Below are 15702 nucleotides of genomic sequence, written 5' to 3'. Positions count from 1 at the left end.
AAATACTATATATATAAATATATGTTTATTTATATTATATAATATATATTGTTTATATTTAATGCATATATTAGTATATATTAAATATAGAGTATATTACATATAATATTTAATATATTACATATAATATTTAATATAGAATATATTATATATAATATTTAATATATTTAATGTATGTATTAAACAATATATAATTAATTAATAATATATTAATATATAATCTATATAGTATATAACCCATAATAATATATAATATATTATATATTTAATATATGGTCTATTATATGATAAATATATAAATATATTTAATAGATCTATTAAATATGCATAAAGATATTTAATAGATCTATTAAATATACATAAATATATTTAATAGATCTATTAAATATATGTTATATATTATGTTATATATTGATATATATTAAATATATAAGATATATGTAAATTTGGTTCCTGGATGCAACTCCAATGCACATGTATGTGTGTTGATTATGTGTAGTTTAGTACAGCACATACATTCCCCTAAATATATGTTATTTAGTTTTGCATGTATATGAATATTATGAAAATATTGCCATGTTGTCTATTTTGTATTTCTTCCTTTTGAACTCATTATTATGTTTTTGAGACATTTCTATGGTAACAGGTAGGCACTATTTCAGTCATTTCACATTTATTCCCACATATGTCCATTAATAGAATTTGTATATCCTGTGTCATACCTCTGCCACAGTTTGTTCATACATTATTTTGTTTATGGACATTTGGCATATTTTAGTTATATGCACAAACACATGTCTGTATTACATATATATGCATCTATTTATGTATTTGTGTATATATGAACATTACAAATATTGCTATCATGAATTCTTTGTATATATTTTTTAATATTTATCCATTTATTTTGAGAGAGAGAGTGAGAGAGCATGAGCAGGGAGCAGGCAGAGAAAAAAGGGAAAGAGAGAATCCTAAGCAGGCGGTACAGAGCCCAATATGGGGCTCGATCTCACGGACTGTGAGATCATAAACTGAGACGAAACCAAGAGTTGGACACTCAACCTACTGAGCTATCCAGGAGTCCCCGCATATATATATATTTTTTAAAAAAATAAGTTGCTCCCTATTCTATTTGTGTGTGTGTGTGTGTGTGTGTGTGATTCAGGAGCCAATAACCCAGGGACATTTTAAATTCATTTCTTTGCTTGGGAGATTTTAGATCTCATAAGTAGAATGATTTTCTTTTTTTTTTTTTTTTCTAGAATGATTTTCAACCCCAATCCTGCACAAGGATTAAACTGTGACTAAAACTTTTCAAGGAAAACTTTTCTTCCTTTCAGAGCCAAGATCAAGACAGATAGGCTTTTTGTTTTGTTTTGTTTTGTTTATATTTCCCTTTGAGGGCCCCCTTTTCACGACTGTAAAATTGATGTTGCTGTATTTAGAAAATCACAGCTATTGATTACATTTCTTCACTGAGAAGGAACTTGGCTTATTAACTGTCATAAATCTCTAATCTGGTCCCTTTGGTAGTTAGCATTGTAATTCCACTTGGCATTTTGATACCAACTGATAGATTTCATAATTTTGATGTGTGTCTGGTGAAGCAGGCACGTCCATTCACTGTTGCTGGGAGCCTAAATTGCTAGATTGAAATTTGGAATATGTATACCAATATTTAAAATGTACATACCCACACCTAGTAATTTATCTACAAAATATCCTGGCACACCAGCGCAAGGCCCTATGTGTTTAGGAATTTAATTGCAAGATTATCTACACAGATTTTTTAAAAAATCCTGACTAAACCTAAGTGTGCATGATAGGGAAATAGTAATATAAATAAATCTAGCTGTATCCTTAATATGGCATGCTCTTAGCTATTAAAAAGAATGTGAGAGAACTATAATGTGCACATCTAGAATGATTTGCAAGTTACTTTGATGTGAAAAAAGAATTTGTAAACCGTTTTTATTGTAAACTTCCATTTATGCAAAGTAAAATGAGTATAAATGTGGATATAGGACATATATTAGATATTTTTCTGGAAAAATGTCAAGAAAAAACATTGGGAGCAGAATTAGGGATATGAATGTAGAACAGCAGGAAAATAGGAGTAAGATTTTTTTTATTTTTGGCTTAATGTTTTTCCGAACTGTTTGAAATTTTCTCAGTGCTCTTGTATGTTTTGCTGTAATTCAAAAATTAATGCAGTGAATATGATGACAAAAATATATAAATTGTAAAGGACCAAAATTAACTGTCATTAGGAGCCAGCAGATAATTTTAAGTGTTGAGAAACATGTACTGTGTGTCTTGAAAGGGAACTGTCAAAACCTGACTTTCTTGGGATGAAATGATGCTTTCGTTGGTGTTTAATGAGTTTTATTTTCCCCCAGACAAAGCCAAAGGAAGATCAAGGGCAGGGACCCACTTTGACTCAGCCCGGAGACGGAGTCGAGCGGTCCTTTATCACATCTCTGGGCACCTGCAAAGAAGAGAAAAGAACAAACTGAAAATAAATAATGTAGGTGGTATGTGTGTACATTCTGAATGCTAGAGTTTCCCCTGGTGCGATATTTGATTCACCAAAGAAAGGCTGCAATTACTCATTTATTGGCTTTCCTAGATTTTTTTGCACTTCGGCTTGTGCTTTCCTATGAAGAATAAACTAGGAAAGGTCAGCAGTCGTGAAGCATTTCTGTTATAAAAGTGCTTAATCACAGTGTTATCACAGCATAGAGATTAGAATATTACCGTGGCCAGTACAATACAGTACTAGGGACACTACGAATGGGGACATACTGGTTACATTTTATGAACAAGATGATGCAGCAAGTCCTATTACACATTCATAGTTTGTTGGTTAAAATTTCTCTGATTTAATTTTAGTTCCATTTATTCTGCACTTTATCTAATTTCACTTAATGTTTTTATCCAGAAGGACCATGAGCAAGTCAAAGTCATTACTCCATTTAAAAATTTACATCTTCTACAAAACAGAGTTGGAAATTTCACACAGTGGAACATTGGATGTGAAATTCTATGCTTTATATCATACAGTTTTGTCGAAAGTTGCACTCTTAGTAAATGACAGAAGGGCTACTTTCTGAAACCTGGTGCTGCTTATCTGTCAAAAGCCGCAACGAAGAACTGTGCCTTAAAAAGATGATCCTGTGCAGAGTTTTACATGAGTTCCAGGATTTCACACTGATTTCATAACTGATTCTTAGCACTGAGAGATTTCACTGAGAAACCCAGAACTATGTCTGTTTAGTTATGGATGTTCAAAGGTAATTTTGCAAATGATGGTAATATCATTAATTTGCATTGTGGATTCTTCAGAACATAAATCTTTGGGTGGAAGGGTGATGGGACTCTGGGTAGCAGGTACAAACACTTAGGGTCTAACTTACCAATGGCATTAGAAAAATTACATCAAACAAGCAGAGCTGTCTTGGAATCGACCTAAGATCCAGAAGGTCTGGGAGTTAGGGACACAGGGAATTCTTTGGCATCTTACTTTTTCCATAGAAACCTCCAGACTCCCTAATACACATGTGTTGGCAAAATAGTCATGCATCTGATAATATAAAGTATCTGTTTCTCTGTAGTGAACAAAGAAAGATGCCTGAGCTAAGGGGAGTGGGAGATCTGACAAGAAAGTGCTGCAAACTGAGTCCTGCTTCAGTGTGATTTCTCTCTGGACACCACAACAAACTGCTTTGGACCATCTGTGCTCTAGGACCACCACCCATGCTGGTGATGATCTGCCAGGCATCACCATTAAGAGTCACACGCTGTTTATTTTGGCCTGACTTAGTATAAAGATTTTTCTGGGGATCCCTGTGCCCCGATGTCATTGATTTCCAGAGAGTCCAGGGATAGACTTGAAAGGGTGGACACCACTTGATCTATGGATCCTTCCACTGTTTCCTATTTACATTTGCCTTCAGTTACCAAGCCAGCCTTAGTGACAGTAAACAAGTTCTAGGAAGAAACAAAGGTAGCCACATCTGGGCTTGATTGTATGCACATCAACCAACAAAGCACCTAAACAAATACTAGCCAGAGATATTGTCATGTAGCCTTTAGTTGAGAATCATTTAAACACAGCAAGTATAACTAAGCCTCAAAATGTGTTTGCTGAACATCCTGTTTTTCCCTTTAGATCCAACAAAGTACAGAACAGTACTTAAAAATCGGATTTAAAAAATCATAATTCTCACTGCTTCGCTAATTTGCTAAATTGCCAATCATCTAAGAAATACAAACATGAGGGGGAGCATTAAAATAATACCTAGTAATTAAGGATGTCTAATCAACACAGCGACTTCAGCAATACAGGTAGTATCTTACTTCTAATGTGTAGAATCAGGACCGGCCCTGTTCACCATCTCTTTTCAAGGAGGACAGAGTAGAATGGCTAAAAGACAGTAGGAAGAGAGAAGGAAGAAGAGGAAAAAAATGATCTGGATAGTTTATCGGCTGAACAATCCATTGGGGGGGAATTCTGATTATAATTCACACACACACACAAATTCTCAGTATTTTTATAACTTTGCTATTTACAAATTCCTGTTACTGACATCATATTATTTGATTTTTACAGCAAGCCAATACTAGGTATGATTTTTATTAGTTCCATTTTTATGATGCAAAAGAACTTATTCGAGATCTCAAAAGTAGAAGCAGGATATGGGACCCTGCTGTGAATCTTCTGACTCAAAGCCCTATGCCTTTGCCCCCTGCCCTGCGGCTCCATGATACAGTTCTGTGGAATAGGAATGTATGATTCAACCCTAGGCAAATGAACTCATCAGGCCATTAAGCAAGGTTTGTGAATCAGGATGTAACACCTTTCATTCCTGGCTCTAACTGCCTGGTATATCTCGGAAAAGGGACTTAATTTCTGCTTTTGTTTTGATTTGTTACTCATTTAAATGACAATTGATGATGCAACTGTTTCCAGCGCAAAGAAATGTAAAGGTCAGATGAGAACCCTGGGAGCTTGAAAGCAAAGTCTTTTAAATGCCCAAATATTACCGGCTCGGTAACAATGGTCCTTGAAGGCCTGGGACTTGGTGCAGCGACTACAGAAACATTTTCCTATCATTCAAAAGTTAGTTTCAAAGAAAGGTGACAGGAATGGTTTAGGGAGCAGTTACTTTAGTTAGGTTTTAGCCATTAGCCATTGTGTTTCAATAATTCATAGGGTAGAGGTTAAACAGCAAAAAAAAAAAACCACCATTGATACTAAAGAACATGCTTCAAAATTAATAAGTAACTTAGAACTGAAATTCAGAATAGTTGGTTGCATTTTTCCTTAGGCAAACTCGGTGTGTCAGGGTTATAAATAAGAAGTCTCTCTTCTTCGTACTTGCTAAAAACATACTTTCCAATTGTAAGACATTTTCTTGCACTCAAAAGGTTTTTTTTTTAATATTTTTTAAAATTTATTTTTGAAGGAGAGAGAGAGACAGAGCATGAGTAGGGGGAGGAGCAGAGAGAGAGGGAGACACAGAATCCGAAGCAGGCTCCAGGCTCTAAGCCATCAGCACAGAGCCTGACGCGGGGCTGGAACTCACAAACCGTGAGATCATGACCTAAGCCGAAGTCAGACGCTTAATCGATGGAGCCACCCAGGTGCCCCTCAAAAGGTTTTTGATAAAAGTTTACAAATCTGGTGGTGGGAGGACAAGAGCCTCTATTTTTTTCACTCAGGTGCCTGTGTCACGATGTTTGTGGGACCTGAGTTTAAAAAAAAAAAAAAAAGACAAACCCTTCACAATTTAAGCCTAATATGAGATGTAATGAATTTTTAATCTTAAAATAATCTTAAGAGGGGTGCCTGGGTGGCTCAGTCGGTTAAGCGGCCGACTTCGGCTCAGGTCACGATCTCGCGGTTCGTGAGTTCGAGCCCCGCGTCGGGCTCTGTGCCGACGGCTCAGAGCCTGGAGCCTGTTTCCGATTCTGTGTCTCCCTCTCTCTCTGACCCTCCCCCGTTCATGCTCTGTCTCTCTCTGTCTCAAAAATAAATAAACGTTAAAAAAAAAATTAAAAAAAATCTTAAGAAATGTGTTTTAAATAACCTATAAAGATGAAATAGTGTCATTTATTTTCTGACTTGTGAAAGTAAGTAATACATAGCTGACTTTTTGTATCGGCCTCACTAATGCTTCATGTAATCAGCGTAAACAAAAGAAAATACTTCCTGAGTTTTCCCAACCCTCACTCCTAGAGCTGGCCTCAACTTCAAACAAGTTAAAATTTTAATCTCTGTAATATGGTAGCAAAAGACTTCCTCAGATAGAAATTGAGGTCTTCCCCCATGGCTTCTCTGTTACTGTTTTATATTTGAAAAAAAAAAATTATATGGGAATCCATCATGTCCTTCTATAAACAGAAGTACTTATCAACCTTCATGTAGTTAATACTTAGCAACCCTAACCCTCCCTTCTCCTATGCACTTGCCTACACCTTAATAAGAAGCCCAACAGGTATACTTCACTCTCCTCTTCCCAGTTTTATTTCAAAGCCCACCCTTAAACTTGTTTCTAGAAACCAGAGAATGAGGTGAAGAAGGCAGGTCAAATACCAGGGAATTGAATGGAACGTAGATGTAATGGCAGATGGGCGTCAAAGGACCATGTAGAAGTGGTATAGCAGTCCGTTACCATGAAATCCTGGTATTATGAGGTGCCTGTGTGAGCTGAGTGAGAATAGTAATAGGAAGTAGAAGCCTGTGTTGGGTGGGAATGCCTACCAAGGAGAGATATAAGATAGGGGGTGCATTAATATTAAGGCAGCAAAAATATTTGGTCACTGACATTCGCCACTAAAGAGCTACGTATTCCTGATGGCTCTGACCTTCCTTGAATCCTCTAGTATTTCAGGAATTCCTGAACGTATCCCATCAACTTGTTCTTTCCCCATTGGCTGAAACAAAACATACCATGACCTGCAAGTAACATGTATTCTGAAACTTTTAACTGTTCACTTCATTCAACTTAACTTTCAAATTTAAGTTTCCATTACCGATCTTGTGTTTCTCATTAATTGAGGTCAAAGCAAGGTCTGCAAGTACCTGGCCGTAGGCTTGTCAAATTTCCACACACGCTATTGTTGGGCCTCCTTTTGTCTCCTAACAATAAGAATTGTTCATCAATTTGGACTGCTTTCAAAGTGACGTGCTTTTGCAGTTATAGAACTCCAGCAGTTCTCCTGCATTTAATCAGCTGCACAGCGAACACTGCCTTTCTCCTCCTATGACCTGAATGACTCTTAAGTAACTGTTTCTCACTTTGCCGTCTTACCAAGGGCTAGCTAGTGTCATGATGAATCCATGCCAGTCAAGGGTGTGAGATGCAGGTTCCCAGCTTGAAACTTCACCAAAAACCACAATGCAAAATGCATGTAGTTAGCACCACCTGGTTATATTTTGGAAGAAATGTAAGTCGCGTTAACCATAGAATGATGATCATATATTTCTATCCTCTCTGGGAAAATAATGGTAGCTTTGGTATTATTAGAAGAATTTCAGGTCAAACATATCCTTTGGATGATGACCATTGTCTCAAAACTATAAGTGTGTGGAAGGTCTCCATGACAATAGGAATACAAATGTATGTTTGTGTTTCCAGTGTATATAAGATTATACTTGCAACTGTGGATGTTTGTAGGTGACGTTTTAGGTAATGATCTTTTTGTTCTTCGTGAACAAAATCTGGATTACTCGCTTAACATTCATGACTAAATTCTGCACATTCCTGTTACTTATAACAAAGATCTCCGCTCGATTTTAGTGTGTACATCTCTACTTTTTGCATCACCACCTCCCAAAAGTCACTTGTAAGAGACATTGGCATTGTGTGTATGAATATGCTCCTCACAGAAGTGTGTTTAAGGCTGTGTGATCCTTGCTTCTAATGTTGTGTCTCCCTTCTCTCCTTTTTGTCTTTATCCACAGAATGTTTTTGTAGATAAACCAGCGTTTCCGGAGTATAAAGTTTCTGATGCAAAAAAGTCCAAATTCATACTTTTGCATTTTAGCACTTTTAAAGCTGGCTGGGACTGGCTTATTCTATTGGCGACGTTTTATGTTGCCGTGACTGTACCTTACAACGTTTGCTTTATTGGCAACGATGATCTGTCCACGACGCGGAGCACAACAGTCAGTGACATTGCAGTGGAGATCCTTTTTATCATAGGTAAGACCCAACGGCTGCTTTCCTAGGAGATTTGCATAGAGGAAGTAAGTGTGTTCCAGATTTTTCTGACATGAATTTGAACTAAGATCCATTTGCATGGGCATGACTAAGACTTTGATGCAAATTTTGGAGAAGCACATATTTGGATTTCTGAAAATTGCCTCTTCCAGCTTTCCCACCGTTCCTTTAGTCAAACAGATCTAAACCCACTTCTTGTGTTTCTATCCTTGTTTCATCAAATATGGGCTAACAAAGACTTAATGGCTATTTTGTTGGTACTCTCATATCCATCCTGATCTTAATTGCGCAGGGTCAAAGATGGGGCTTGGCAAGAACCCATCAATGGTGATCTGATAATGGTCCAGTCCTGGGCATGGTTCTCCATACCTTTTCATGCCTTTTTGGCATGTTGGTGGTTGTTGCCATAGGTGGCCTGGTTGTGGAAGCAAAGGATTATATAAGCCTTACAGTCAATTGGGAGAAGCAGGGAGTATCTGATTTTAACTTAAAAAAAGTCCCCAAGGGATGCTTGCTAAGAATATTTATCTCCAGAATATTGGCAACCTCAGTTGAAGCTGTCTCTACCCCACTCTTGTAAGCCTCTTCCTGTTTCCCTGTCCCTTAAATCTTAATCAGTTTAGACCTAAGCCTAGCTCTTTCTTGTACTTTCTAAGACAAATTCTATATTTTCATTAAAGGCTTAGACTGACCCCCTGCAGAGGTGTTTTGTTGTGTTTTTTTTCCTTTTTTTAGATTCACAGGAAATTGCAAAGATAGTACAGAAATGTCCCTTGTCCCTTTCATTCATCCCTCTAGAGTTCTTGACCATCATTGGCAACCTGATACTTGATTCTTTACGTGGTCGTGCTGATATAGGGCAATATCCTTTTTATAAAGATGAAAGAATGTTTGGAAAATATTTTCAAGCAGGTAGGTGAACAAAGGAACGAGAAATGGATCTTAAAAGTTCAAAGGAAGAAAATAAATGAGGCAGATCATACACTTATTTCAATGGTGGTGGTCCTTTTCTCTGTGGAGCTAGCTGGTAAAGTTTTGGGGCCAGAGTGGGTTCTCTAACTGTTAGTATGTTTTCTCTGGATGAGTTTATATGCTCTTGGTGTGGCTTGGGTACCACTATTAACATTGCATCTGTTGAGCACCCCCTCAAACCTATGTCAGGACCCCTGCTCCCAACCTAAAAGTGGTGGCTGTGGTATGTTTAGGCCACTAGATGGCAATGTTGTCTACGTAGGTAGTTTGGCAAGACCACAAAGTCAAGAAAACATACCTTTAATTTTTTTTTTTTTAACTTAAACCATTCCTCATTAGAAAGGTATAACCTAAAGGGATGTAAAACTCACTGTTAAATGGAAAATAACAACATTCCAGCTTGCAAACAAATTGGGTGTGTCCACTTGCCAGTCCACTGTGGTTTTATATCCTTTTACTTTCCCAAACGTCCCTGTCTTCTCCTACCTGCCCATAACACATGTGTAAATTATCGCTCTAAAAAAACTCCCTATGACCCCATTCAAAGTTCTCAAGAACTTGAGTACTCAAATGTCTATTACATCTGAGTATCTACCTAACAAACATTTCATATCATTATTATTAATAATGTTATTATTATTTACAACTCTGTCATAGGGACACGGTTATATCTTGAACCTTCCACTATTCCTTGTTCTAGGATATTTGAAATTTGAAGGGCTTCGAAGCCACTTCTGGTACTATATGCTCACTGGCAGATGGTGATGTGTTTATACTCAGAACTGACACCTGTAAGAAAGATATTTTGTACAATTTTGGGGGGTTGAATTGGTTGGTTGTTTTTTTTTAAAGGCTTCTTTCTTCTGCTAAACCAATGGAGTCTGGCTTGCCCTCTGACCGTTGCCCCTAAGTCTGCTGTGTTTTTTGTGACTCACATTTCTGCTGTGCTCCAGGCAGTAAGATGTTCCTCTGGGTAGGCAATACCCCTCTCTTACCAGCAGCATGATAAAGAAATAAAAATTCACTCTATGCAGTTCACCTTCTACAAAGATTACAATTTGAGATTTTGGCCTGCTAACAGTTTTAGAATGTTGCCAGCCTGGAATCCCTTCTTGACTGACTTATTTTTATAAGCAGTAAAAACTTTACTGTGCTTTACTGTTGCTGTCTTCCTGCTTTTTCTTCTTTTAAATGAGTTTAAATGTGTCTATAATGTATTATAACAGATTTGGAAAAGTAGTTGAAAATTTCTCCAAGTATGCTTCCCCGAGCCTTTATTGTATGAAATATTTCACAAAGGTGATGTGAAAATGATCACCGAGAAATAAATCAAAACAGTAGGAATAAAAGCGTGCATTGCCTATAATACTGTACTTTCACAGTACTAATAAGGCAGTGTTTGTATCATTTAATAGTTATTAAATTGGTATGTGTGACAATTCTATATGTATTTTTAAATATGTTTATTTTTTGTTTGTAGATAAGTGCTATTAAATTGGTATCTTATAATCACCCTGGTCAGAACTGTTAAAAAGTAGTTTAAAAAGAATTTTGGGGAGGAAAGCCTTTCATATTGCAAAACATGATGCTTTCAAAATATTTTGTTATTTGAACCCTTCTATACAAGTAAGGTGATGTGATTATTTTCTACATGGGGAAAATTAAGTGTTCATGAAAGAAGAATATATCGTCAAAATGGAACTTGAAAGATAATATATCTCTTTTGGTGACTCATCATGCACATTAACTTTATACATTTCTGAGAAATTCAGTGATAAAGAAATCTGTTTAATCATGATTAACCCAGCACCTCCTAAAGTTATTTTTACCTCGGAACCCATTCCTTCCCAGACCACTTGGTAACACTCTTTTGGGAAGACTGACTTGAAAACATTCTTCCCTGATAAATTCACTATAAGTATCTGAGTGTGATTATGCTAGTCAAACTACCAATATGAATGATGAGCTTAAATCTCTCCTAACTACTCTCTTTACCTTAAAGTAAATTGCTTTGTGAACCACATTAATTCTTCAGGATCAGTAGGGCACAAGGTTTGGCTATAAGTTACAAAGTGGTTATAAAATTAGTCTTAGTTTTAAAACCATCATGTACAATTTAGCTGCTGATTCAAAGCCTCATGGAAACTTGCAACGAGAAGTGACCTACTAGTAATTCATCTAATCCAATCTTTCTTAATTTATGGGGGGGGGGGGGTGCCTACTGAGCCCTAGTGATATGCCCAAATCCTGGTAGCCCACTCAGGTTTCCTTGTCGTTGGATCAGGTTTCTTAAGAGTTTGTAACCAATATGGTTCCATTTTCTGAAAAATTCTACTCAACTTGTTTTCCTCTATTTATAGCAATGAGGCAGAAGATGGGAGAAAGAAGTGCCAACTTCCTTCTCTTTCTTTCATGAATGCAGAAATTAATAGTTTTAATCTCTGAAATCTTGGTGGCAAAAATTGTGATATGCCATTAGGTCTGATAATCACGTAACCCTTTTCCTTATCAAAAACCTAAAGAACCCAGTTTTGTGCAGGCAGCAGTATCCCAAACCCAGGGGATGAGTTGGGAGTATTCCAAGCCAGTGGTAGTCCTGTCCCCTTTACCCAGTTCCAGACATGGTAGTTCCTGTCCCCTTACCCAGTTCCAGACAGGGGTAAATATGTGACCAGTTCTAGCCAATAGAATATAAAGAGATTAGTTCTGTGGGGCCTTTTGGGTATTATTTTCCCCCTGAAAAAAGAAGAGAGACATGTGAGGGGACATATTTGTGTCACTATTCCTTTCCTTCCCCCAGGATGTGTAGATGGAAGGGTATGATGTACTGTAATTGTGTAGCCATCTATAATCACGAGGAGGTGCATAGGGAAGAAGATGTGGACTCCTTGTTGAGTGATATAATAACGTTCCTATTACTGGGGCCACTGTTACTTGGATATTTTGTTATTGATAGTTATATTGGTATAAAATTTTTGAAAAATTGGGCCATTTCAGAGGTTCAGTGATAACTCCTTTCCAGGGGAACAGAATCCTCTTTCTTCTATCCTGTCATTCCACTGTGAGCCTATCTAGGAAGTGGTTTGCATATACCACACATATCTGCTGTCATAATCACAAAGGCTGAGCATCGTAGGCTATGCCATAAAGCTGTAACTCTGATTGGCTTGGTTTCTCTAAGAATCCTCAGAAAGCTCAAGGTCAGACGAAACATGGGATACAACTGTGCTTTCTGTTTACTCTACATTCACCTTAGTCATAAAAGGACGGTTGAGAGTCATGTGGGGATAAAGGGCAATCATGCAGTGTGCAGACCATACTGGCCAGGCCTGAACGTCTAGCATCCTTACCCACTGCTCACCACCAATGCCGTCAGTTATTATGACACCCAAATACTCCATACATATTCAAAAGTTTTTCCTCAGTGTTCTATTTTTTTTATTTATTTTTTATTTTTTTTTTTAACGTTTATTTATTTTTGAGACAGAGAGAGACAGAGCATGAACAGGGGAGGGGCAGAGAGAGAGGGAGACACAGAATCCGAAGCAAGCTCCAGGCTCTGAGCGGTCAGCACAGAGCCCCACACGGGCCTCGAACTCACAGAGTGCGAGATCGTGACCTGAGCCGAAGTCGGCCGCTCAACTGACTGAGCCACCCAGGCGCCCCACTCAGTGTTCTATTTTTAAAGTTATATTCTGTGTTGATTTAGGTAGTTCTATTTCACTGGCTCTCAACAGGCACAGAATCACACATAGGAACCATTTTAGAAATATGTAGATTAGGGGCGCCTGGGTGGCTCAGTCGGTTAAGTGTAGGACTTCCACTTAGGGCATGCTCTCACAGTTTGTGGGTTTGAGACCCCTGTCGGGCTCTGTGCTGACAGCTCAGAGCCTGGTTCCTGCTTCAGATTCTGTGTCTCCCTTTCTCTCTGCCCCCCCCCCCATGCTTTGTTTGTCCCTCTTTCAAAAATAAATAATGAACTTTAAAAACTTTTTAATTTTAAAAAAGAAATATGTAGGTTAGACTTTAATCAGCACTACCATCATTTGGTTTTAATGCTGTTAGATCACAATTAACTTATCTACAAATAATTTTACTCCAACTAATGAACAGATTTGCTCTATATGTAATATGTCTTATGATCATGTATTTATATTTTCAACATTTCTGATTATTTTATTTTTCTCTTTCTCTTTTGTATTGCTTTATTAACTAATGCTTCTACTCACTTACATGTCACCAAATTTTGCTATCGCAGAATCTTTATTTCTTCCTAACACTAAATTTTTATTATAACCCTGTGACATAATTAAATCAGGTATATCTGTTTACACATAGGAGGGAAAAGAGCGAAAACAGTAAGCAGTTTATCCAAGATCTAGCTGATTACTGACCAAGCTAGGACTAAAACTCTAAACCCACTTGTAAAATGGGTATTAGCATTCTTATGAGGATTTAGTGAGGTTATTTAGTGAGGTTTACTTGCTGTTTAATCATTACTGATAAGTATTGTTCAATAATGTCACCAAGCCCCTATCTCTTCAGTTTGTTTTAATATCCACTATTTTTTTTTTTTTTTTTTTTGGAAAACAAGCATTCTTTATTTAATACAAACTGAAAATTCAGCTAATCATGGGAATAAGGTAGACCAGAACATTCCACATCCCTTAGCTTTCGAGAACACGAGTGTCTGGGGAGTCATTTACTGCTTAAAAGATCTAAGGCTTTTATAGTGATTTCTACAGACTTGCCTTAGCATCCTTTTAGAAAAGCCTAGAGAAGGTCTCTTACGTCTACCTAAGTCAAGTATCCCTTGTCTGGCATGCACTGAAATGACCACTAATAATATTAGAGGCCATCATTCCAGGTGCGTGTTCCATCCAATCTTCCATCAGCACTTGTCCGAACAAGGAAATAAGCTGATCTGCATTTCAGCTCCTCCTCCCTTTTCCTGCCCTGCTCTGATGAGGCCTGAAAGGCTCTAGCTGTGCTTCCAGTAACGGTCTAGAAGGAAGTCATTAGCTGAAGGCTTAATCACTAGCTTTAAAGTGACTAAGACTTCTCTCTATTCAACAGATTCATAATTTTACTGGATCTGTGTTTAATTTCTAATGATAATTATGGGTACTTTTTTGAGAGACAAAAAGAAAAAGCAGGGGAGGGACAGAGAGAAAGGGAGAGAGAGAATCTTAAGTAGACTCCACGCCTAGGAGCCTGACCCAGGGCTCGACATGGGGCTCATTCTCACCACCACGAGATGATGACCTGAGCCGAAATCACGAGTTGGGTGCTTAACTGACTGAGCCACCCAAGCACCTCTAGATACCCGTTTGTTTTATCAGACTTCTTCCCAAAGCCTCTCTTTGTTGTGTATAATCTTTATTGCTATGCCTTTCCTATTTAACATGGAACTGAAGAGTAATGTTCTTATACCATTTGACTGCAGTTTGTTACTCTCCGACAGAAACTCAAGACTCACAAGAAATACTTTAATTGTTTCAGTATTCTTGGGTATCTTTTTCTGTTAGAGTAAAATATTTAAATCTCAGTGGAACCTGGAAAACCATAAACATTTGATTGTTATTTCATTGTACAAGCAAACCCCAACTTAGAGTTATCTTCCTGAAAATTGCAAACAAAGGTATGTCATTTTCCCATTTAGTGAGGTCACTGATATTAAAGATACAGACTTGGATACTGAAGGGAAAGATTTCTTTAATGTCTGCTTATTTATTTTGAGAGAGTTAGATAGATAGATAGAGCACATGCACGTACAGGAGAGGGGCAGAGAGGGGGCAGAGAGAGAATCCCACGCAGGCTCTGTGCTGTCTGCACAGAAGCCAATGCAGGGCTCGATCCCATAATTGTGTGATCATGACCCGAGCCGAAAGTCAACAGACCGATGGCTCAACCAACTAAACCAGCCAGGAGGCCCCTGAAGGGAAAGATTTCTCTCAGTGAATAAAGTTGAAGTTTCATGGTGATGAGGGAACTCAAATTTTACCACTGAATGGTTTGGGCATTCTGGTATTCCTAGACTACATATTTAGAAGGCTTGAGTTAGCATTCATTTATCTCTTAGCATTTAAGTCCCTCCCTCCTTTCCTCTCTCCCTCCATCTGCTCCCTTCTTCCTCTCCTGCCACTTACGTACTTTCTTTCTCCTGTTCTCCTTCTTCCTTTCAAACATAGGGTAGCAATGGAAGCCTACACCCCCACATCCTCACCCTTCACACTTATCTTGGATTGAGTAATAGCGTCTCTTTTAGAAAAGATTTTTTTTAATGTTTCCTTATTTATGAGAGAGAAAGAGAGAGTGCAAGCAAGGGAGGGGTAGAGAGACAAGGAGACAGAGAATCTGAAGCAGACTCCAGGCTCTCAGCTGTCAGCACAGAGCCGGACATGGGGCTCAAACCCATGAGCTGTGAGAACATGACCTGAGCCAAAGCCAACTGAGCCACCCAGGCACCGTAAGTAATAGCATCTCTTAATAAGAGGAACTC

General features: G+C 37.8%; 1 protein-coding gene across 1 annotated transcript in view; it reads left to right on the top strand.

The window, feature by feature from the left end:
- KCNH8 (potassium voltage-gated channel subfamily H member 8) overlaps positions 1-15702 on the top strand; it is a 240191-nt gene that overhangs the window by 84875 nt on the left and 139614 nt on the right. Inside the window, exons 3-4 of the mRNA XM_040481114.1 lie at positions 2400-2527; positions 7970-8210. Coding sequence (XP_040337048.1) covers positions 2400-2527; positions 7970-8210 — 369 coding nt within the window. The remainder of the gene's footprint in view (positions 1-2399; positions 2528-7969; positions 8211-15702) is intronic.

This window comes from Herpailurus yagouaroundi, unplaced genomic scaffold, assembly GCF_014898765.1.
Source record: "Herpailurus yagouaroundi ecotype Mexico unplaced genomic scaffold, PumYag 159, whole genome shotgun sequence".
NCBI lineage: Eukaryota > Metazoa > Chordata > Mammalia > Carnivora > Felidae > Herpailurus > Herpailurus yagouaroundi.
This window is presented reverse-complemented; position numbering and strand designations above follow the sequence as displayed.